Source organism: Hemiscyllium ocellatum, chromosome 17 (genome assembly GCF_020745735.1).
Source record: "Hemiscyllium ocellatum isolate sHemOce1 chromosome 17, sHemOce1.pat.X.cur, whole genome shotgun sequence".
In the NCBI taxonomy this organism is placed as follows: Eukaryota; Metazoa; Chordata; class Chondrichthyes; order Orectolobiformes; family Hemiscylliidae; genus Hemiscyllium; species Hemiscyllium ocellatum.
In genome coordinates this window covers 62,078,583-62,104,746 of record NC_083417.1, presented here as the reverse complement: position 1 = coordinate 62,104,746, position 26,164 = coordinate 62,078,583, and the positions used below count along the sequence as shown (strand labels likewise).

Here is a 26,164-nt window from a genome sequence, read left to right as displayed (position 1 = left end):
TGGCAATTTGAGAAAGTTCCCAGCTAGACTTGAGACGACATAAGTTTCTCCTTGCTATAGCCCGTTAGGATGATGACATCAACTTGTATGAGGGGGCATAACTACAAGTTGAGGGGTGATAGATTTAAGACAGATGTCAGAGGAGGTTCTTTACTCAGAGAGTGGTAAGGGTGTGGAATGCCCTACCTGCCAATGTAGTTAACTCAGCCACATTAGGGGCATTTAAACAATCCTTGGATTAGCAAATGGATGATGATGGGATAGTGTAGGGGGATAGCTGAGAATAGTTCACAGGTCGGTGCAACATCAAGGGCCGAAGGGCCTGTTCTGCGCTACATTGTTCTATGTTCTAACCTTCTTACCCATTTGGTGAAATAGCAAAAAGGGAGCGCGCATCTCTCCAAAGCCAACTTGTCAACTTCGGAGTGGATAGAATTTTGCCACCTGGACTTCTTTCATAGAATTTTGACAAGGTAATTGGAATAGTTGGCTGCATACGCTTTGAATGGTAACTCGCAATTGTACATATGAAAATAAACAGGAAACTTGCCTATGCTAGACTTGAGACTACACAAGTTCCTCCTTACTATACACCCGATAGGCTGTTCCCTAAAATTATCTTAGATTAGATTAGATTACTTACAGTGTGGAAACAGGCCCTTCGGCCCAACAAGTCCACACCAACCCGCAGAAGCACACCCACCCAGACCTATTCCCCTACATTTACCCCTTCACCTAACACTAAGGGCAATTTAGCATGGCCAATTCACCTGAACTGCACATCTTTGGACTGTGGGAAGAAACCAGAGCACCCGGAGGAAACCCACGCAGACACAGGGAGAACGTGCAAACTCCACACAGTCAGTCGCCTGAGGTGGGAATGTAATCTTGAAGGTAAATCATTGGTTAAAGAACCATATTCACATGCCATTATCCACATTGGATGTTGGAACTCCATCAAAGTCTCTATCCATGTTGTGCCATTTTGGTTGAATGCAGGAGAGATAGTGATGGTTGCACAATGCAATTTAAGTTGAGTTTTAAAATTTGCCCTTCAGAAGTCCTGATGTTGAAGAGTTATCTTGTTGAAAGCGATCAAGGCAGAAACTAGAATGTTATTCTCTAGGGTAGGGGCAAGGAAGGCAGGATAAGGCAGGATTCCCTTCCTCTTTTACTGGCTTTGCCCAGTAAATTATTGGGAACATATAATTGATATATCATGAAGCTTCATTTTGTAGAGAAGATGCCCATTTCATAGGGGTCATCATGATGACAACTTGTTTCTGAAGAGTCTGGCTAATTTTAGAATGTCCAGAAAAGCAAAGCATTTTCAAGTTTGCAAAATCACCTTTATATAACTGCACGCAGTGCATAATTAACACACATACACACTTAGTTGCATATATATATATATATATTATATATATATATATATTCAACACTAATGACTTAACAATAATTAGTGACATACATATGTTAGTGTTCTCAGTTAACATTCAATGTAGTAAAATATGCAGGTGGTACGTGACTAAGTATTAGACACTTTTGCATTGCTACTGCTGTGGATAGGATTACTTCCCATATGTTTCGTAAGTGTGTGCCTGACGTGTCTATGATGTGTAATGTATAACATCTATATATGGTTTGGGAGTCCATAGACTATGTTTGAAAATGTTGTGATCACACACATGAGCTGTATGCATGAATGGTTGCATATGTCTGCAGAATCTTTATTTATGAGTGTTGGAGAAATATAAATTTGCTGATCAGTTGATACTTGCACTGTCTGGAACACAGTGTTCAGTAATTTCTGTCAGCGTATTCTTGGAATTGGTCCCCGACAGACGCAGTTTGATTTTCTTGTTAAAATATATGACTAGTGTAGCAACTGGTCACAGTAGTAGTTCTTGATCTTCCTAGCAAACATAGCACATAACAATACCTAAAACAGATTAGATAATTGTGCACAAATTAGACATTGTGTTTCCCACATTACATCATTGGCTACTTAAGCATTTAATTGACTTGAGACATCCTGAGTTTGTGAATGATATTTTATCATTGCGAGTCTATCTTTATTCCGAATGCATTGGTGGCACTGTGAGCTGAACTATTAGTAAATGCATCTCAGGCCTAGTTTTAACTGGTACTGTTAACAGCACAATACACAAAGCCAAAGCAGTATCATTTTTCAGAATCCTCTTCTTCTTCAGCTGGAACTTCTACAGATAAGATTTGTTCCTTATCCCTGTGGTGTGAGGGGCTCATTCTGATCAGCACAGAGTAATCCGAAGATTCGGAAACAACTTCATCATCATAATCATCCTCCACCTTTTCTACTGGAACAGGTGATCGGCGATGGACAGGGGAGGCAGGAGGCATCGGACGAGGCTAGATGATGATTCAGGGTGGGGTAAGAAAGAAAATGCAAACAATAGTAAGGGTAAGGTGAATAGTAAACAGTACAGATTTCTGTCACAAAATTATACTCTGAGTATAAGAATAGAGATATATTTTTACAATCCTTTCAAAACTGAATGGAAATGCAGATAGTATTTTATACTGTTTAAATTGTCTACTTATCCATCATCTTAATCACATTGACACTCCTGTGCAAGGTTATAGTTTTGAACAGCATAGGTTGCTCAGACAACTTTGGAACAGGGAAGACATTATTAGAAGTATCCAAACTAGGAACAAGGCTCTTGCTATTTGTTATTTTGCAAGAACAAGAGACAATATTTAAATCTAACTGGGTGACTCAAGCATATAAATTTGTAGTTAAGGACTTAATTGCTTGAGTTTTGCTGAAGAAATACGTATTCTGTCGAAGCATTTTGTCCTGCATTCAAAAGGAGGATTTGCAAGAATACCAATTCAAAGGGAAAGTCAACAATTATACTGTATGAGAGGAGAGTTCTGATTAGTTGGCAAATGGACTTTGATTAGCAGAGGTGTTGCCATGGAGAATGTAATTCAACAAAATAGGTGACAAAATTGACTGGTCCATTTCTCAGAGTAGAAGTCAGACTCCTTCAGAGTCATCAATCAGAGTTCATTTTCCTGGTTTAAAATCTAAACAAAGCTCCAGCCACCTCCTCTTTACAGTGGACATGCAATCCCTTTATGTCAGGATAATCTCAGGGCTCTCTGCTTCTTCCTGGAAAAATGCATGAACCGTCTCCATCCACCACCACCCTCAGCCTGGCTGAGCAAATTCTTGCTTTGAACAAATTCTCCTTTAACTCCTCCATTTTCTTCAGGTCAAAGGGGTGACCATGGGTACCTGCATGGGCCCCAGTTATGCCTGTCTCTTCGTGAGGTACATGGAACATTCCTCATTCCACTCCTACTCTGGGCCCCACCCACAGCTCTTTCTCCGATATATCAAATTACATAATCAATGCTTCTTCCCTCTCTCATCTAGAATTGGAAAAATTCATCCATTTCCCGTACAATTGCCACCATGCTCTCTCCTTCACCTGATCCATCTCTGATTCCTCCATTCCCTTTCTCGATATCTCTGTTTCCTTTCTTGGGCACAGACTAACTGCCAATTTCCATAAGAAACCCACCGACTCCCAACAGTTATCTTGACTATATATCCTCTCACTTTGCTTCCTGGAAAGACTCTATTCCATTATCCCAGGTCCCCCATCTGAGCCAATGTTGCCAACTTCAATAAGGGAGCCTCTGAAATGTCCATCTTCTTCCTCAACCGAGGATTCCCAACATTCCAGCTGACAGCTGAGTCCAAACCATCTTCTATAATTCTGCTTTCTCTTCACAGATGCTGCCAGACCTGTTGAGTTTTTCCAGCGATTTCCAATTTTGTTTCTGTTATTTAAGTGCCAGCATTAATGGGTACATTATTCATGACAGCTGGATAAAAAGCTTTGACAAAAAGTATCTTTGTTCAGCACATACTACCAAACAACTTTTACTTAGTTACTGGTGTAACTAAAGTAGTTGTACAACAGCAATGCCATTAATTAAAAAAAAGATTAATAGCATTATGATTATGTTACTGGACCAGCCCACCTGACATAAGAATTTAAAATCCCACTGTGGCCGCTGGCAAATTGAAATAAATCCAAAATTGAAATTTAGTCTCAATAATCAAGACCACTCAATTGTTTTGAAAATCCATCCTGTTGACTTCATGCTCTTTAGGAAAGGAAATCTGCCAATTTAGTCAGGTCTGTAAGATAAGTTGATGGAATGGACTTTTATTTTGAAAATAAAAGAATACAGGCAACATGAAATAAAGTGGGCTATTTTAAAGGGTGTGTACCTGGATGTAAAAGTGCACAAATACATTCATAGAATCCCTACAGTATGAAACAGGCCATTTGGCCCAACAAGTCCACACTGACCCTCTGAAGATTAACCGACCCAGACCCAATCCCCTACCCTATTACTCTACATTTACCCCTGATTAATGCACTTAACCCACACATCTCTGAACACTACAGGCAATTTAGCATGGCCAATTCACCTACCCTGCAAATCTGAAGGTGACAGAACGAGAAAGTGGTTAGAAAGGCACACAGAATTTTGGCATGAAAATTAAGGAAATAAAGTGCCTTAAAGCAAGGCAGTTTTGACACACCTTTCTAAATACTGTTTTTGCTTCAACTACAGTTTTATGTGTAATTCTGAGCCTTGTGATAATACTATGGCTTTAAGAGGTATATTTTAATTTTAAAAGAAGTTGAGACTGAGGAGATGAGCAGTATACTCCAAGTCAAAAAAAAAGCTTGTGAGGCCTTGGGTTTTTTTTTGTTAAGTTGGAACAAATTAAGCAGCCTGAAGAGATGGAGTCAAGCTCCCACAGAATCAGGGTTTTTAGTTTCGGCTTTCAGCAATTGCTGGGGTCTTGAAACTGGATGTGGAAGCTCTTATTCCCCTGTCTTTTACATCTAAACATTGGGGTTCACTTCCTGCTGCTGGAATTGCATGTAGGACAATCTATTTTACTGAATTTGCCTTTGCCAAAGGTTTGTTTATGAGATGTTACTATATTGGAACAGTTAATTAGTAGAAGTTTATATATATTATTTTAATAAGCATTTCAATAGGATTACAGCTAATCCAATTTTATTTTAAATTTCTATCTTGTCTGTATTTTAATGTTGTGTAAAAATAAAGTGTGTTGCCTAAGAGAATGGTGGAGGTAATTCAATTATGGCTTTGAAGGGAAAACTGGATAGGTATCTGAAGAGGAAGATTTTCAGTGTCATGGGGAAAGGGCAGGTGAATGGGACTAGTTGAGCCATTCTTGCAGAGAGCTAGAAGTACACGATGGATTGAATAGCCTCCTGTTCTTTTTCATTTTTTTTAGAGCAATTGTATCATTTTTTATGAACTTAAAATGGGGATGTGGCTTCCTACATTAAGTTAACCTTGCATAGATTGGAAGTTCCTGTGCAGACTAGGAGTTGTGGGTAGGTGGAGGCAAAGATGGGTTTTGCATTTCACCAAGGCCATGAACGCCAAAAATGTTAAGTCCATAGATTTTAAATTTCACCATAGGTGTTTTAAGGCTCAAAGCCTCTTTGTTGTGGTTCTGAACAGGAATCTGCAGAGCTAATAGTCGTAACCACTGCTACAGACATGTGGAAACCGGTATGTATCAAGAGAACATCTATGCAAAATAAACTCCAACTTTTCGCTTCAGTTCACATAACTGATGTCTTTCACTTCTGGAACTATTCTTGTAAATTATTTTCTGTACCATGTCTAAATTGATGCTGTTATGCACCAAACCAAACCCCCTCAAAATATATTGAGATGAAAGTCTAGACCCTAACTTTTTCTTATTTTAATGATAATTGCGTCTCAGATACAATTCGATTGGTCAAACCATTTGCTTACAAATAAAGTCAGATCAGACAAAGTGTAGTAAGTGTGCACTCCAGGTATGCCTTAAGAACACCATTTAGAACAAATCTAAAGGATTACTTAAAAGCATTTCTTCTTCATTTAGAGAATGTACAATTCTATTTCCTGATAGGGAAGATATTGTAATGTGTAATGGCTGATAGGAGATAAATCATCCAAAATCACAAAGAAAGAATTTAAACAGCTGATCAGATTTTGAGAAAGGGTCACTTCTGTAGCCAAGAAAAGAAGCATTGGTAAAACTGTATCTGAATGCCAACTTTAGGATTTGGGTGGGCTAAGTAGATCAAATGTTAACAGAGGAATACTCAAGGAACAGTGATCATCGTAACACAAGCATTATGTAAACTATAGAAAAGGGTAATGTACAATTCAGAGGGAGAATAATAAATGGGGAAGGCCAGCTATAATGGGGTATAATGGATTGGGATCAAATAAATTGGAATCAAGGATTGGCTGGAGAAACTGTATAACTGAATAATTGTGACTACCTATAAATAAGAGATAATTCAGGCCCAGTTAATGTATGTGCCCATAAAGGGTTAAGGTAGAGCAAACAAATCCAGGGTTCCCTGACTAGCAGAAGAGATAGAGATTAATAAAAAATTGAAAATATGTGCTTGTGAAAGCCATCAGGTGGATAATACAAATGAGGATGAAGTTGAATATAGAAGGCTCAGAGAGGAAGTGGAAAAAAGAGAAACAAAGAGAGTGTGTGAAAAGAGATTAGCAGTTAACATAGAATGGATTCCAAAAGTGTTATACTGCTGTATATTTAAGGTACTCCATCCAGGGTTGGTGCACAAGTATTGGGCTCTCTAGGCAACTCTTTAGCCTTGTACCCAACTCCATCACTCCATAGTTTTTGAAATAAATATTATGCATTAATAAAACTTTTGAATTTATAATAAGATGAATAGTACATAAAAAGATTAAGGTGATACTCGTTTTACATTCTCATTGTTTTACACTTTACATAGGACGTGCATTTCATCTAACACATATCATCATGTGTAATATATCTCATATGATTTATTACTCCATGTACTTGCTACAACAGTTACTAGAAGATTTTATGTACAACTTACACAATCAATAATCATTAATCATGTGGGCTAGATTAAATTATGTTTTTTGATATAATTTACTGATCTGCAGTTTTGGAATAAAAAATTGATGTATAAATTTGTAAAATTGAAATAAACAGAATGAGGAACATAGAACATAGAACAGTACAGCACAGAACAGGCCATTCAGCCCACGATGTTGTGCCGACCATTGATCCTCATGTAAGGTAAGCCTAATGTATGAACCCTCAAATTTCTATGACCATATGCATGTTCAGCAGTCTCTTAAATATCCCCAATGACCTCGCTTCCACAACTGCTGCTGGCAACGCATTCCATGCTCCCACAACTCTCTGCGGAAAGAACCCACCTCTGACATCCCCTCTATACTTTCCGCCAAACAGCTTAAAACTATGACCTCTCATGTTAACAATTTCTGCCCTGGGAAAAAGTATCTGGCTATCAACTCTATCTATGCCTCTCATTATCTTGTACATCTCAATTAGGTCCCCTCTCTTCCTTCTTTTTTCCAATGAAAATGTCCAAGCTCAGTCAAACTCTCTTCGTAAGATAAGTCCTCCAGTCCAGGCAGCATCCTGGTAAACCTCCTTTGAACCCTCTCCAAAGCATCCACATCTTTCCTATAATAGGGCGATCAGAACTGGACACAGCATTCCAAATGCGGTCTAACCAAAGTTTTATACAGCTGCAACAAGACCTCACGGCTCTTAAACTCAATCCCCCTGTTAATGAAAGCCAAAACACCATATGCTTTCTTAACAACCCTGTCCACTTGGGTGGCAATTTTAAGGGATCTATGTACCTGCACACCAAGATCCCGCTGTTCCCCCATACTGCCAAGAATCCTGTCTTTAATCCTGTACTCAACTTTCAAATTCGACTTTCCAAAATGCATCACTTCGCATATATGCAGGTTGAACTCCATCTGCCACCTCTCAGCCCATCTCTGCATCCTGCAGCCTACAACAGTCCTCTATGCTGTCAACGACACCTCCAACCTTTGCATTGTCTGCAAACTTGCTAACCCATCCTTCAATCTCCTCATCCTAGTCATTAATAAAAATTACAAAGAGTAGAGGCCCAAGAACAGAGCCCTGTGGAACACCACTCACCACTGACTTCCAGGCAGAATACTTTCCTTCCACTACCACTCGCTGTCTTCTGTCGACCAGCCAATTCTGTATCCAGATAGCTAAATTTCCCTGTATCCCATTCCTCCTGACCTTCTGAACGAGCTTACCATGGGGAACCTTATCAAATGCCTTGCTGAAGTAATACCATTTCATTTTGGGAAAGGCTACAATACATGAAAATCTGTGTTGATATCAAATCAGCAGATTAAAAATGTTTACTCCAGGTGCTAAAGTCCTATGTTTACCTGTATAATTTTATGAGTATTTGATTCAGGTTTTTGCCCCTTGCCTAGATTTTGCCACACTAGGTGATCACTAAGTAACATAGTGATTGTGCCAGCCTTTTTCACTTGCAATGAAAACAGGTGTAGGTGAGTTGAACCTGTCAGCCACAATTTCTCTTCCTATTCACCTTGAAACAAATTCACGCGTTGGAATGTTACCAACTGTGGTTGGATTCACAAGTTGAGCTGATTCACTTGCATTTTGTTGTGGACATCATTGGATGGCATTCAAGAGAAGGAAGCTTGGCTGATTTTTTGTTTGTTAGTAGCAGCTAACTGAGCATAGACTAAGAACAGCACCCCAAAACCATTGGCTTGCATGTGTCAGTACAGCACTGTGCATTCCAATAACCTTTCAGACTGTGGAAAAATTCTGTCATAGAATTTTAGCCACTGCAGTTTTGTTTAACCTCTGTGTTCATTTTTTTGAAATGAAAGACTTTACCTCCTTTTGTTTTGTTCACAGAATTTAAAAAGAAAATTAAAAAGTAACACCTAGTTGTAGGGGTCCCAAGTGATGGGTTTTCAATTCTCTGAGTAGCCTTCTTACCCCTGATCTGCCAAAAATGTTACAGCCCCAATTAAGGCCCTTAAAGAGCCAAGTATTGGTCAATTAAGGACCACCCAACCTGTCTGAAATGTTGAGGCCAGCAGTGAAAGGTCAGGGAGCAGAGTGAGGTTGGGGGTGTGGTTGGTGTGTGAAATGCACTGGCAGGTGAGCCTGCTCAGGGCTCAGGTGGGAAAGTGGGAATGAAGCGAACCTCTATCACTGACTACCTTTTTTGACTGAGGCTCTTTTCTAAGGTCAGAGTATTCCCTCTGCCCTGGCCTTTCCAGACCAACCCCAATCTACCTTGTTGTGCCATCCCACACCTCCATCAATCTTTGTAACAATGTAATCCATCCAGTTCGCAGCCCCATCCGCCTTCCTTCGTGTCTTTGCTGTGAACCCACAAGACCACAATTTGTACTGGGCTCCTGGAATTTAAGCTTCCTGAAGTCTCAGCAGGGATCACGGCTCTTGGTGGCTCTGTTGAGGCTATGAAGCTGCAAATAATTTAGATTGGTTGGTAGTCGTGGTGGGACCTCTCCAAAGTGAGGGGTAACACCACCTGAAAACACAATGTCAGATTTCACATGTACACTGTTGACCCCCACTCTACCTCACCACTACATCTTTTGGTTCCTTAACCATTGTTCAATTATCAACCTGCTTGTCCGTAATCTATACAGCTATTTCCTCTAGTGAAATGACATGATAACTGTCTTCAGATTCCACTCCAAACCGATTCCCTAGTGACCTACTCCTTCCTCCTCACTCACAACTCTAAGACCAAACAAGTCTGTTGATAACCTTGGTGTTGTATTTCTCACAAAGTGAGTTTCTGACCATACATCCACACCATCATTAAGATTGTCCATTTTCACCTCCATCAGATCATCTGATTCACCCTCATTCTTGGTCAAGAAATTGCTGCTGAAACCTCCCTCTATTTTTTACATCTAGACTTGCTTTTTCCATCATACCCCTAACTGGACTCCCACATTTTATGCTTCAAAAAACCTGTGGTCTTTGAAAACTCTGCCCCGTGTCCTTATCAATACACAGGTTCTATTTATCTATTAACCCACTGACTTATTTGACTCCTGGTCAAGCAATGTTTCAATTTTAAAATGCTTGTCCTTGTTTCTAAATACCTCTATGCCTTGCCTCTGTTTATCTCTGTAAACCCAATCAGTGCCACAACCTTCTGAGCACTGTGGTGTCCATGCCGAAATTCATTTCCTAAACGTCTTCACCTCTTGACCACACTTTCTTCTTTTTAGACTCTCTCTCTAAAATCTAACTTTTCCAAAAGAAAATTTGTTACATGGCTCAGTATCTAATTTTCCTTTCCAATTCATCCTGTAAAATACCTTATGACGTTTTATTATATGAAAATGTTTAACTCTGATTAGCACAACCTCTGTTGCATTCTTCTGTAATAGTGAAGATTGATTAAAGTTCTGCTGGATTCTGTATTATGACATTTTAAAAACACAAACATTTGCTCCCTTGACTCTCTTCTCATTATCCTACCTTCATTTTGGCAGATTCCCTGAGTTTCTGTTTAATAAGCGAGAATGTTCCCTTGATTCCAAATTTGTCGGTTATTGAGAGGGCTGCCAAGAATAATTTGGGAGTCTCTGGTCTTGGAGGGATGATATGCTGTATTCCTTTTGGTTGTGGCTTTACATCTTTTTCATCATCTTTAGACAGGAGTTTCCTGCAAATATATTAAAAATAGCAAATACCTGAATTAAGCTGTGCTATTCACAAACAGTAGTCAAATTCTAGCAGTTTAGCAGTTATTCATAATATGTATCAAAGTTTGAACACTATTCACCAATAGTGTTGCCTTCTATTTAGTAAATCCTTTCATGGGATGTGAGATTTGCTGGCTACGCCAGCTTTGTTATCCATCCCTAATGAGAAGGGCTGCCGTCCATTTGGTGTGCGTACACCCACAATGCCATTAGGAAGGAGTTTCACGACAGTGAAGGAACAGTGATACAGTTAAAAGTCAGAATTGTTGTGACATGGAGCAGAACTTGCAGGTGGTGACATTTCTATGTGTTTGCTGCCTTTGGCCTTTCACATGGTAGAAGTGATGAGATTACAGGATCCCTGTAAAAAGAGACTGAGTCACTGGATTGCATAGTGCACATGGTACATACTGCTGCCATTGTTCAAGAATGGTAGACGGAAAAAATGTTTCAAGTTGTTAATGGTGTGCCAATCAAGCTTTGATGTGATAATATTAAGTGCCTTGAGTGCTTTTGAAGCTGCATTTTTCCAGCTAACTAACATTTTTCCATCGCATTCTTGCTTTGTACCTTGTAGATGGTGGACAGAGTTCTGGGAGTCAGGATGTGAATTACTTTGCACAGATTTCACAGCCTCTGATCTCCACTTGTAGTTACAGTATTTACATGGCTGGTCCAGTTCAATTCCTGGTTAGTGGTAACCTCATGTTGTTGATGGTGAGGGATTCAGAAATGGTATTGCCACCGACTGCTTTCATGTTTCTAGCTAGCTTTCTCTCCTATTCTAATTTTTCCCTTTATAAATTTTTGGATCATTCTTTGCTAATTTTTATATTCCATCTAATTTTTGTCTTTGCACAATTATATGCTTTTATTTTCATTTAATATCTTTTTTAAACATTTCAAGTAAACCACAGATAGTCATGTCTGTTCCTTGAAATTTTCCTGACTCGTTGGATTGGCATGACTGCAATGTGGAACTTATTCAAGGAAAAAATGACTAGAAAAAGATGAGGGCCAATCAAGGATAGTACTGGGAAGTAGCGCGTGGAGTCCAAGGGGATAGGGGAAGCGCTGAATGAATATTTTTTGTCTGTCTTTCTCCAGTGTGAATACTATGTTGTTGAGGACAATACTGAGATATAGGCTACTAGGGTAGATGGGATTGAGGTTCACAAGGAGGAGGTGTGAGCAATTTTGGAAAGTGTGAAAATAGTTAAGTCCCCTGGGCCAAATGGGGTTTATCCTAGGATTCTCTGGGAAGCCATGGAGGAGATTGCAAAGCCTTTGGCTTTGATTTTTATGTCATCATTGTCTACAGGAATATTGCCAGAAGACTGGAGGATAGCAAATGTTGTCCCCTTGTTCAAGAAGGGGAGTAGAGTAATTATAGACCACTGAGCCTTATTTCAATTGTGGGTAAAGTGTTGGAAAAGTTATAAGAGATAGGAGTTATAATCATCTAGAAAGGAATAAATTGATTAGGGATTGCCAATCTCAGTTTTGTGAAGGATAAGTCATGCCTCATAAACCTTATTAAGTTCTTTGAGAAAGTGACCAAACAGGTGGATGAAGTTAATGTGATGTATATGGATTTCAGTAAGGCATTTGATAAGGTTTCCCATGGTAGGCTATTGCAGAAAATACAGAGGCATGGGATAAAGGGTGATTTAATGGTTTAGATCAGAATTTGGCTCGCTGAAAGAAGACAGAAGGTGATGGTTGATGGGAAATCTTCATCCTGGAGTTTAGTTACCAGTGGTACACCACAAGGATCTGTTTTGGGGCCACTGCTATTTGTCATTTTTATAAATGACCTAGATGCGGGCGTAGAAGGATGGGTTAATAAATGTGCGGATGACACTAAGGTTGGTGAAGTTGTGGATAGTGCTGAAGGATGTTGCAGGTTACAGAGGGACATAGATAAGCTGCAGAGCTAGGCTGAGAGGTGGCAAATGGAGTTTAATGTGGAAAAGTGTGAGGTGATTTACTTTGGAAGAAGAAACAGGTATAAAGAGTACTGGGCTAATGATAAAATTCTTGGTAGTGTAGATGAGCAGAGAGATCTCAGTGTCCTTGTACATAGATCTTTCAAAGTTGCCATCCAAGTTGATAGGATTGTTTAGAAGTGATAAGATGTGTTAGTTTTTATTGGCAGAGGGATTGAGTTTCAGAGCCATAAGGTCATGCTGCAGCTGTACAGAACTCTGGTGTGGCCGCACTTAAATATTGCATTAAATATTCTGGTCATTGCATTATAGGAAGGATGTGGAAGCTTTGGAAATGGTTCAGAGGAGATTTACTAGGATGTTGCCTGGTATGGAGAGAAGGTCTTATGAGGAAAGGCTGATGGACTTGAGGTTGCTTTCGTTAGAGAGAAGAAGTTTGAGAGGTGACTCAATTGAGACATATAAGATAATCAGAGAGTTAGAAGGGTGGACGGTGCGAGCCTTTTTCCTTGGATGGCGATGGCTAGCATGAGAGGACATAGATTTAAATTGATGTCAGAGGTAATTTCTTCACTCAGAGTAGTAGGGGCGTGGAACGCACTACGTGCTACAGTGATAGACTCGCCAAGTTTAAGGGCATTTAAATGGTCATTAGATAAACATATGGATGAGAATGGAATAGTATAGCGAGTTAGATGGGCTTCAGATTGGTTCCACAGGTCGGCGCAATATTGAGGGCCAAAGGGCCTGTACTGTGCTGTAATGTTCTATGTTCTATTCTGAACTATCCTCTTAAATGTCTGCCATTGCATCTCTATTGACCTAACCTTTAACCTAATTGATTTTAGTCAGATCAGATTCCATAACCTATTTACATTTTTCACAAAAGTTTCTGATCCATTCCTCTCTCCTCAAATTGAATATACAATTCAATCATATTATGGCCACTGCTACCAATGGGCACCTTCATTATGATGTCATTAATTAATTCGATCTCATTTCACAATATCAAGTCTAGTATAACATTCTCTCTTGTAGGCGCGAGAAAATCCTGATCTAAGAAATTATTCTGAAAATTATCTATGAACTCATCTCGGCTACCTTTGCCCATTTGACTTTCTACAGTCTCGATTTAAATCTCCCATGATTATCATCTTGCTTTTTGCACAAGTTCTCATTATTTCTTCCTTTTTGCTCCACCCTATCATATGGTTATGTTCAAAGGGTCCGTACACCACGCTGACAAGTGACATCTTGCCTATATCATGTCTCAATTCTACTCAAAATATTTCTACATTGTGACTTTTTTGAACATAAGTCATCACTGTCTATTGCGCTAACATGTTCATTTACTAATGGTGCCACCCCTTCACCTTTTCTTAGTTTCCTGTCATTTGTAAATGTTCTCTACCTTTCAGACTCAGGTCCCAGTTCATGTCATCCTGCAGTCATATATTTGTAATTGCTACCAAATCATATTTATTCATTTTCATTTGCACTCTTAGTTCATTCATTTTGTTTTGAATACTGCATGAATTCAGATAACAAACTTTTTAGTTCTATAATTTTAGTTCTGATTGCTCTGCTATAGGAAGGGTATAAACAGGAGAGGATTCAGAAAAGATTTACTAAGATTTTGCTGGGAATGGAAGTTTTCATTTGTCATAATCGTACCTTTCCCTTTGGCCTTGACTCTAATTTTCCCAAGTAGGTCCTGTCCACAAAAAGTAGGAAAAATGCATACCAACCAGTTATTGCCCATCAGTGTACTTGAGCTAAGTGTAACACTGAACATCAGCTAAGTGGTGGAAAATGTTATTAAGCAGGGGCCACTCAGCTCCAAACATTGTTAAAGCCTTGGCCCAAAAATGGATAAGAAAGATGATTTCCAGAGGTGCTGTGAGTTTAAAAATAAATCTATTAACACCAATGTAAATTGTGGGAACTCTAAAGGTTAGCATATTTTCAGTGTGAACAATGCAGATGAAATATACTCCAATTTTCTTTGACAAGTTGCATTAAATCAAAAGATTAGAGTCAAGGCCAAAGGGAAAGGTACGATTATGACAAATGATAAACAGACCGTGACAGGAACGGATAAAGAGTATGAATCTAAGGATCAACTAATAGAGAAGGTTAGAATTTACAAAGTCACAGCCTATCCAGCCCATCTTTTTTGGAACTGAAAACTTCCATTCCCAGCAAAATCTTAGGTAGCCAGTGCTATAGCTGTATTGGCACTACTTGGCTAGGGGCCCTGCTATCTTTGGAGCATAATCTTCAATATTATCATTTAAATGTTGTTAAGGCCCTTTGCATTCGTGAAAATAAATGTAAATTCTTCAGTTGTGTCTTTTGCACTTGTGTGCTGGGCTTGCCCATCATTGAGGATGGGGATAGTTGTTGAAACTCATTCTTCAAAGCATTGTTTAATATTCTCCATAATTCATGACTGAATGTGACAGGACTGAAGAGATTTGATCTGATATGTTATAGAATCACACAGTACAGAAAGAGACCCTTTGGTCTAACTAGTCCATGTCGACCATGTTCCCAAACGAAACTAGTCCCACCTGCCTGCATTTGGCCCATATCCCTCCAAACCTTTCCTATTCATGTACTTATCCAAATGTACTTTAAATGTTGTAACTATACCTGCATCCACCACCTCCTGTGGCAGTTCATTCCACATACTAACCACTATCTGTGTAAAAAAGGTGCGCCTCATGTATTGTTTTCAATTTTTCTCCTCTTACCTTAAAAATATGAACCCTTGTTTTGAATTGCCCCACCCTATGGAAAAGATCTTTGTTATTCACCTTGTCTATGCCGTTCATGATTTTATAAACTTCTATAAGGCCATCCCTCAACCTCCTACATCGCAGTGAAAGAAGTCTCAGCCTATCCAGCCGATCTTTTTTGTAACTGAAACCTTCCATTCCCAGCAAAATCTTAGTAAATCTTTTCTGAATCCTCTCCAGTTTATTAATATCCTTCTTATAGCAGAGCGATCAGAACTGCACACAGTACTCCAGAACCTTCACCAACATCCAGTACAATGTTCATTGTATCTCTCTTATGTCTGTCTATCATATTCTACTTTTTGGCATGCATGTAATTCTGCATTACAGCTTCACTGGTTTGGCACCTCATTGTTAGCTATGCCTGCTGCTGCTCCCAACATTCTCCCCTGTTCCTCTTATTGAATCAAGGTTGATTTAATAGTAGTATGAAGGTTATGCCCACATTGTGGTTGAATATAATTCTGCTGTTGCTTCTCATTTGAGCTCTTTGAGGTTTTCTGAGTCTAACTCATTTAGTTTGTTGGTAGTGCTAAATGATATGATGGAGGCATGCTCAGTATGAAGATGGGACTTGATCTTCACAAGAACTGTACACTTATCACTCCAACCTATACTGACATGAACAGATGCATCTGCCAACATTAGATTGGTGAGGAGAAGATCTAGGAGGTATTTTTCCTTCTTCTTTTTCTCTGTTACCTCCTGCCATAGACAAGTACAGCAGATCTTTCAGAACAGACCAGCTCAGACGTAATGGAGCTACTGAACCACTCTTGGTGATGGGTGATGAAGCTCCCGACCAAAACTACTTTTTGTGTCTCTGCTACTCTCGGTGCTTCTACCGATGGCTGTTGATCATGAGGAATACCAATCCATCATCTGAGAGTAATTGATTGGTAGTAATCAGCAGGACATTTTCCAGACTATATTTGATTTAATGCCATGAGACTTTGCAGTGTCCTGAGCTAATGTTGAGGACTCCAGGGCAACCTCTTCCTAACCGCATTCCCATGCCACCACCTCTGGTGGTTCTATGCTGCTAGCGGGATGAGGAATACCCTAGGATGATGGTGGTGTCTAGGAATTGGCTGTAAAGTATCATTTGGTGATATGGCCAGTTTCTTTTGCAGTTTCGCCAATTATAGCACCACGTACATGTGCAATTCACTCATAGTGTCATGTTGTATTGAGGCAATGTCTAAATTCACTTGCAGTGTCAACCAACAACAGTATTAGGGAAGACTTTCCTGATATTATCCCAGTTTATACTCCAATGAATTGAAAATTTGGTTAAGATCTGCCCAACAGTCCATAAGGACTCTTAGCAACTTTCACAGATGCATCACTGAAAGCATTCTATCAGGTGCATAATGACCTGGTCCAGCAACTGCTCTACCCAGGACATAAGAAAGCTAACAGAAGAATCACGGAAGCCAACCTCCCATCCATGGACTCCATTTACACCTCCCATTGCAATGGAAAGGTTGCCAATACCAAGGACCCCTCCCATTCCGGTAATGGTCTCTTGCAACCTCTTCCATCAGGAAAAGCATACAGAAGCCTGAACACATGCACCAACAGGTTCAAGAATAGCTTCTTTTCTGCCACTATTAGACTGGTGAATGGACGTCTCTAACAATGTTGACCTTACTATTGTTGGTCTTGTTTTGCGCACCTCCTGTGCAGCCGTAGCCTTGTATGTCTCACTCTGTCTAAGCACCTTATAATCTGTATGATCTTGTTTGCGGTGATCTGCCTGTACTGCTTGCAAAACCAAGCTTTTCACTGTACTTAGGTACATGGGACTACAATAAATCAAATCAGACTGTCGAAAGCCAAATTATTAAAAGTCTAAATGGTCAGAAGTAACCAAAGTAGGAACCATAAATTCAAGCTTCTGTTTGAGTGGGAGGATATTGTGTAAGGAGAGATGAGCAGTGATGAGACAGACCTTTAGCTGCAGTCATCCAAGTCAAGTAGAAGATAGCAGCTACCTTTTTCCTCCATCATGGATAATAAACACAAGAGGGAATACAGCTGGGAAATGGATGAAATATTCAAATTATTCTGACAACTGGGAATCTGACAATAGGCAGCTGAATTTCCATTTTATTGTGCTTATCACGATGCAAGTGCAAAGTTAATTCTAGACTATTGCAGTTAGACTGTTGCACATTACAGTGCCTCCCCAGCAAACTTTCTTTACTTTATTAACAGATAATGGCTGGCACCAAAGAAATAGATTTGAAACCTTGTACCTTAAATGACCTCCAATTGCTTAATTGTGCAAATATACCTCAAATGAAAAAAAAATTCTTTTCCTCTAATAAAATCAGAAATTACTAAAACTATTGCACTTACTTAGCTTTCTTTCGCAGCAGTTTCTGAGAATCTGGATAGTGGGTTAGAATGTCATTCAAGTCTTTCTTGTCAAGAATGAAGAGGTTTGCAAATCCATGAGCAACGACGTTTGCGGTCCGTCGATTCCCTCCTCCAACCGAAAGTAAACTGTTCGATTAACATGGATGAGAAGGACGAGGCAGTGAGACTGGAAAACCTGTCTGACAAATCCCTTTTTGAAACAAATAACAGTGTCTGGAATTTTCACAAAAGGTTTTCCTAATCTATTGCTGTATATCAGGAGATGGATATTTTTAGCTGATTTTTAGCTAGGTGTGTGTTTGAGGAGCTGCTCATTCCTGAATGTAATGGAAGGACACCTGATTGTACTCTACTGCTTTCTGGATAATGTTAGGTTCTTCTTGAAATCTAGTGACTGGGAGTAAATATTTGGGATGAAGTGGAGAGGTTCAGCTATAACGAACCTTCAAAGTTAACAGCATCGATAGTGTGTCATCATCAGATGCCATAACCAGAACTGCGCATCACTTTAGCTTTCACTGTTTTTGCAATTTTCCATGTAATTGTAATTAAAATTCTAATGCAAAACACATTTGTTTAATGATGAGGGAAAGTTTTCATCGATGAAGCCTGCCATTAACTAAAAATTTGGATGGCTCATCTTCAATTCAAATAGCAACTTTCCAGCCCAGCCACATTACCATTAATATAAGACTTGTGAGCACAAAGGTGACATGTGTGCTTTTCAGAATTAAATTCCACTTGTAAATATTTCATGTTATATTGGTCTCACTTTATTCTTACATGCATCACTGTTGTTTATTGACACTAGCTTATCCAGGGAGCTAAATGTTCAGGCATGCCTCAGACACTCTTGATGGTTATAGAAAATTTGGGGATATTTCCTTTATGGTGAAAGAACCAATGCTGTATTTTTGTATGCACTTTTGATGAATGTCTATAGTAATATATACTGTTGTAGTCACCTTTCTGTAGCATTGGTCAGAATTTGTACAGTCAGCATTGTAAAGAACATTGTCTGACAGCAATCTCAACAAATTTCATTGGAAGTTGTAGCAGAACTTAAAAGTCCTTTAACCACTGCCAGTCAACATCCTGAGATGGACGACAGTTTGGACAGTGCCGAAACGACCCACTAGACTCCTAATTTTCTTACATTGACTAACTGTCTCCACCATCCTTACTATATCCTTATTACATCCAGAACACTTCACTCTGCCATGACCTGACTCACCCTTTCATCCCTGGATCTCCCCTCCATTCCTCAATGCCCTCCAAAATCTTCCTCGTCACTGGCTCAACTTTGCCACCATTTTTAAAGCACATGTTACACTATTCTCAAGATTCTCACACTTAATTTATCTTGAAGGCAGAAAGTAATAAAATAAAAATTACTGATAGCAAAAGTACTGATGTGTACAAATGTTTACAAGTACCCACCATAGATTGGAGTAATGCTGGGCATGCCTTAAACATGTCACTGACTTTATCTCTACATCTCAAACCACCATTGGAAAAAAAATCAGAAATTACTAATTCACTCACCCGATACATCATAGTTTCCTGCTCTTATGGACTTCAAATATGCTTCCTTTTGATTCCAAGCTGGATGAATCTGACAGAAGCAATTAAAGGAACCTCACCTGATCTCGCCAAATACAGAACCTGCTCGTAGAGTCACAAACACAGTCTTTCCATCAGGGCCACCAACAACCTGGACCTCTCCAGCTTTAATGATGTACATTTCTCTCCCAATCTCTCCCTGAAATAAAAATCAATTGGCTTCTAATCAGATTAACAAGAACTCCAGACAAGAATTCAAGGATAAGGTGTAGTTCATTTGCATATGTGTCTATGTGCTTTATTGCATATATATTCATGTTTGCACTTAATTGTGCATACCTGTATGTAATAAATATATACACCCATTACCACTTTAACCCCAATTTTGATCTGGTGAGTAGAGGATAAAAATAAGGTGGAATGTATAGTAAATACTGTATGATGAGTGTTGTGCCAGGTGTACATTTTTGTGGTTTGTAAACTGCACTGTATGTAAATTGTGTTGTTTAGATCAGGTGGGTATAAATGGAGTGGGCATAAAGCGAATGAGTTTAGAGATGGTTGTATACAGGTAACATCACTTGTGTCACCGAACTATGGAAACGTGTTCAAATCTTGCAACTGTTGCAATTTAATTTCTGTGAATAAATTCTGGAATTAAACGGCTGGTCAGTAATGGTGACCGTGAGACTATAATTGATTCTTTTTTTAAATAAAAGGCTGGTTCACTAAAGAAACCACAAAAGAATAAATGAAAACAAAAATGGAGTGGGGTTTAAACGTGGCACCATCCCTGGTTCCAGCTGATGTGTTAGGTTAAAATCAATCCCTTCATTCATACACAATATAGACAGGACGAGAATGAGGCTGGATTCAATTCACAACTGCACCTTTCTATTGACTGTTAAATATTTTAGTGATGTAAGTGCTCACCTCTATATACAAAAAGAGCAGCAAAGTACTCCTAATGATGCACAACTGAATATTATTTCTTGTTCATAATATTCCAAGTTAAGGAAATAAGATTCAATTTTATTGACCCTCAATTTTTCTTTTGAAATGCTGAAACAGATACTGGTTTAAAGGTCGAAATAAAGTTAATTAAATGTTATTTAAGGTGGTGTTTAGAGGTTATAGACTTATTTTTGAAAATCTGAGACACAATGAAGTAGCTTGTAATTCATGTGAATTGGTGAAAGTACTTCTGGCAAATACAGAGCAAGGCTGCAAATCCCAATGTTGTTGTGTTCAGAGATGTATGAAGGACTGATATTCATCTGGCTTTGGACCGATGTTCCCTCTAAGCTGTGCAGCTGCTCCAAGGGTCCGCACATGGCCATTGGTACCATTCACAGCATTGAGGTCTGGTTCCTGCTGCGATACACAAACTTCAGGGGTCCATTGCAGCCGAAAACAAAATTGGCGGAAATACTATTTTGGACAAAAAAAGTACAAAGAACTAGAAGAATGGGTAGTGATCCTGAGTGGTGTGGCCACTATTTGTACAACAAATACAGTCATAGAGACGTACAGCACAGAAACAGACCCTTCGATCCAACTTGTCCATGCTGACCAGATATCCCAACCCAATCTAGTCCCATTTGCCAGCACCTGGCCCAAATTCCCCCAAACCCTTCCTATTCATATACCAATCCAGATGCCTTTTAAATGGTGCAATTATATGAGCCTCTACTACTTCCTCTGGCAGCTCATTCCATACATGTACCACCCTCTGCATGAAAAAGTTGCCCCTTAGGTCTCTCTTACATCTTTCCCCTCTCACCCTAAACCTATGCTGTCTAGTTCTGGGCTCCCCCACCCCAGGGAAAAGACTTTGTCTATTTATCTTATCCATGCCCTTCATGATTTTTTAAACCTCCATAAGGTCACCCTCAGCCTCCGACACTCCAGGGAAAACAGCCCCAGCCTATTCAACCTCCCCCTATAGCTCAGATCCTCCAACCCTGGCAACATCCTTGTTTATCTTTTCTGAACCGTTTCAAGTTTCACAACATCCCTCTGATAAGAAGGAGACCAGACTTGCATGCAATATTCCAAACGTGGCCTAACCAATTCAGCCGCAACATGACCTCCCAACTCCTGTACTCAATACTCTGACCAATAAAGGAAAGCACACCAAAGGCCTTCTTCACTATCCTATCTACCTGCGACTCCACTTTCAAGGAGCTATGAACCAGCACTCCCAGGTCTCTTTGTTCAGCAACACTCCCTAGGGCCTTACCATTAAGTGTATAAGACCTGCTAAGATTTATTTTCCTAAAATGCAACATCTCACATTTATCTAAATTAAACTCCATCTGCCAATTCTCCGCCCATTGTCCCATCTGATCAAGATCCCGTTGTAATCTGAGGTAACCTTCTTCGCTATCCACTACACCTCCAATTTTGGTGTAATTTGCAAACTTACTAACTATACTTCTTATGCTGACATCCAAATCATTTATATAAATGACGAAAAGGAGTGGACCCAGCACCGATCCTTGTGGCACTCCACTGGACACAGGCCTCCAGTCTGAAAACAACTCTTCACCACCACCCTCTGTCTTCTACCTTTGAGCCAGTTCTGTATCCAAATGGCTAGTTTTCCCTGTATTCCATGAGATCTAATCTTGCTAATCAGTCTCCCATGGGGAGCCTTGTTGAACGCTTTACTGAAGTCCATATAGATCATGTCTACCACCCTGCCCTCATCAATCCTCTTTGTTACTTCTTCAAAAAACTCAATCAAGTTTGACTAACCCTAATCATTCCTTTCCTTTCCAAATACATGAACATCCTGTCCCTCAGGATTCCTTTCAACAACGTGCCCACCACCGATGTCAGGCTCACTGGTCTATAGTTCCCTGGCTTGTCCTTACCATCTTTCTTAAACAGTGGTACCATGTTAACCAACCTCCAGTCTTCTAGCACCTCACCTATGACTATCGATGATACAAATATCTCAGCAAGAAGCCCAGCAATCACTTCCCTAGCTTCCCACAGAGTTCCAGGGTACACCTGATATGATCTTGGGGATTTATCCACTTTTATGTATTTCAAGACATCCAGCACTTCCTCCTCTGTAATATGGACATTTTGCAAGATGTCACCATCTATTTTCCTACATTCTATAACTTCCATATCCTTTTCCACAGTAAACACTGATGCGAAATACTTGTTTGGTATATCCCCATCCCCTGCGACTCCACACAAAGGCCGCCTTGCTGATCTTTGAGGGGCTCTGTTCTCTCCCTAGTTACCCTTTTGTCCTTAATGTATTCATAAAAACCCTTTGGATTTTCCTTAACTTTGTCAAAGCTATCTCATGTCCCCCTTTTGCCCTCCTGATTTCCTTGTTAAGTATACTCCTACTGCCTTCTGTAGTCTTCTAAGGATTCACTCGATCTATCCTGCCTATACCTGACATATACTTCCTTCTTTTTCTTAACCAAACCCTCAATTTCTTTAGTCATTCAGCATTCCCTATACCTACCAGCCTTTCTTTTCACCCTAACAGGAATATACTGTCTCTGGACTCTTGTTATCTCATTTCTGAAGGCTTCCCATCTTCCAGCCGTCCCTTTACCTGCGAACATCTGCCCCCATTCAGCCTTTGAAAGTTCTTGCCTAATACCGTCAAAATTAGCCTTTCTCCAATTTAGAACTTCAACTTTTAGATCTACTCTATCCTTTTCCATCACTATTATAAAACTAATAGAATTATGGTCACTGGCCCCAAAGTGCTCCCCCACTGACACCTTAGTCAACTGCCCTGCCTTTTTTCCCAAGAATAGGTCAAGTTTTGCAGCTTCTCTAGTAGGTACATCCACATATTGAATCAGAAAACTTTCTTGTACACACTTAACAAATTCCTCTCCATCAAAACCCTTAACACTATGGCAGTCCCAGTCTACGTTTGGAAAGTTAAAATCTCCTACCATAACCACGCTATTATTCTTACAGATAACTGAGATCTCCCTACAAATTTGTTTCTCAATTTTGCTCTGACTATTAGAGGGTCTATAATACAAACCCATCACTTAAATAAAACATTATCTGATTGTTATCCAAGTTAGAAGTTGTTATATTCAACCAAACATTATCATGCCTGTGAAACAAGAATGGAACACTAAAACTTAAATAAATAAAATAATTTTCTGACTAACCTATTTCAAATTGTAAGAACTCGGAGTGATAAGCAAAGAGAAAGATTGACCAGCCATTTGTAATTACATCTTTTATCCCACGTGTGAGAAACAGCCCATTGGATCCAGAATGTGGCAGGGTTCTGGGTGAAGGTATCTGTACAGAATGAGTACAGGACTCAATCTCACAATACCTCTCCAAATCATCTTTAGGGACTTACTTGATGATACCTGTAAAGAGTGTGTACGTGTCCCTACCTGAGGATCCTTGTGAAAAGTGAGTGCAGGACCATACTAGGCAATACCCAAACAGATTACCTGCAGGACAGTATTTATTGATATTGATAAAGAGTGAATGGGGGACCCTATCTAATGATACTTGCAAAAGTGTGTGCATGATCCCACCTGGTGACATCTGTACAAATTTGTACAAGATGTGTGAAGGGCACTACCTGTAAATACCTGTACAGATTGGTTACAAGATTATACCTTATGATACCAGAATAGATTGTGTGCAAGCTATTACCTGACAATATTGTACAGATTGCTTGCAAGGCTCTACCTGACCATACTTAGTGATAATGTACAGGTTGTATACAAGACCTTACTTGGTGATATCTGTACAGATTTGTTCAGGGCCCCACCTGATGTTACCAGTTCATACGGCAGATCCTTTTTTAGTTGATCAGGTAGGCATTTGCATCCTTCAATGTCCTTTTGAGTATCCCTCTCAAATTCATTCCTGGCTGAGACTCCAGATTGAAAGCTCTCCCAACTCACATTAAACTCTAGCTCCAGTTTAAATTAATATCTTCACAGACATGCTCAGGTCTGTCTGATGCATTTGAAGAAGAACTGTCTGAAATGAACAAAGCTGCTGATCTTTCAAACAAACATGAACTTGCCCAGTTCATACTGGGTTTCTGGATTTGCTATTTGTCTTAAAGACCTCACAGATTTAATTTTCTATTTCTCTCCATCTAATAAAGGAACTGTTTTTGTTCGGAGGAACAAAGCTCTTAAAGGAGAAACAAAGTAGCAAAGATCAGTTTCTGTTTGTTTTTAGAGATAAAATCAGTTTTGAAGAAAACTGCAGGGCGTTAAGATGAAGAAGTGAAAACCTAGGCAAATAAATAGACACTGTTATGACAGAGTGACTATTAACCAGAAACACCAATACATAATGTGGACTAACACTCTGGTGTTGTACTGATGGCAAATTCCTTTGATATTGGAGTTCCATTGAGATTTGTGTTTCAGAAGAAATGTTATTATAAGGTGGATATGAAAGAGTCAATGAGTCTTGAAGAAAAGCTGGAAATTTCCTTTAATGTTCTGACCAATACTTGTCCCTCAATTTACATATATAAAAACTAGACTATCAATTCATTATTTCATTGTTGTTTGTGGGATCTTATTGTGCACAACAATAGCTGCTACATTTCCCACATTCTGATAGTGATTGACTGTAAGATGCTTTGGGACATCAAAAGGCCATGAAAGATGCAAAGATACATAAATGCAAAGTTTTCTTTTAACAGAAACATTTAGCAGTTTTAGAAATAATTACCTTCTTGCACACGTAGTCTCCGGGCAGGTACACCACTGACTTCAGTCGTTTCAGCATGTCATAAATCATCTGTCTGTCACAGCCCTATGGAAAGATGAAGCAAATGGAATGAGGATTCAACTTTCAGCTTCTGTACTGTTTACTTTCCCTTATCTGCTAGTTCATTAGATAGAAGGAGGGTTAACTCAGTAATGGGGGTGTGGAAATTGTATATGGTTTCCATAAGGCACAAAGGTTCACCAATCATGATGTCTTCTTCCAAAGGCAGATCCTTAGCTTATTGTTTGCTAATACTTCAACCTGAGCTATTTTCTTAGCAGTTTTTGGTTGTAATGATTTGTCTTCCACTCTCAGGGCAGAAAAAGAGACGGGTGTCAAGTCTACTACAATTATAACAGAAAACAAACCTGAACCACAGGCTAACCTCTAGCCAACAGAATCAATCAGCAAACAAGCAAAGGTTGTAGGAGATTTTATGGAGTTACTAAAATTTATGAGGGCTTTTATAGAGAAAATGCTGTCAAGAAAATTGTTCTCTCCAGCAGATGATTGCAAAAGATGCAGGTTGGAGTGCCAGCATTTATTGCTCATTCCTAATTACCCTTGACAAAGTGTAGTGAGCCAGTAGTGAACAGTGACAGTACTTTGGGAGTGTGAGTACACATTGGAATGAGCTGCCAGAGGAAGTGGTGGAGGCTGGTACAATTATAACATTTAAAAGACATCTAGATGGGTACATGAATAGGAAGGGTTTAGAGGGATATGGGCCAAGTGCTGGCAAATGACTAGATTAATTTAGGTTGGCATGGATGAGTTGGACCAAAGGGTCTGTTTCCGTCCTGGATGTCTCTATCACGCTTGTGACATTGTGCTATTGGAAGGGAATTTCAGGATTTTGACTCAGTGATAGTGTTCCCACACACGTGCTATCCTTCCACATTTAGTTGGTAGTGATCGGAGGTTAGAAGGTGCTGTCAAAGGTATGCTGGTGAGTTGCTGGAGTGCATATTGTAGATTATATACGTTGCTGTTATT

General features: G+C 39.5%; 1 protein-coding gene across 1 annotated transcript in view; it reads right to left on the bottom strand.

The window, feature by feature from the left end:
- Nucleotides 1-2,184: 2,184 nt before the first annotated feature.
- The window catches only part of cngb1a (cyclic nucleotide gated channel subunit beta 1a), a 136,950-nt gene continuing 112,970 nt past the window's right edge, over nt 2,185-26,164 (bottom strand). The window contains exons 19-23 of the mRNA XM_060837514.1: nt 25,130-25,213; nt 19,495-19,613; nt 17,831-17,977; nt 10,490-10,676; nt 2,185-2,391 (exon numbers count right to left, since the gene is read on the bottom strand). Coding sequence (XP_060693497.1) covers nt 2,185-2,391; nt 10,490-10,676; nt 17,831-17,977; nt 19,495-19,613; nt 25,130-25,213 — 744 coding nt within the window. The remainder of the gene's footprint in view (nt 2,392-10,489; nt 10,677-17,830; nt 17,978-19,494; nt 19,614-25,129; nt 25,214-26,164) is intronic.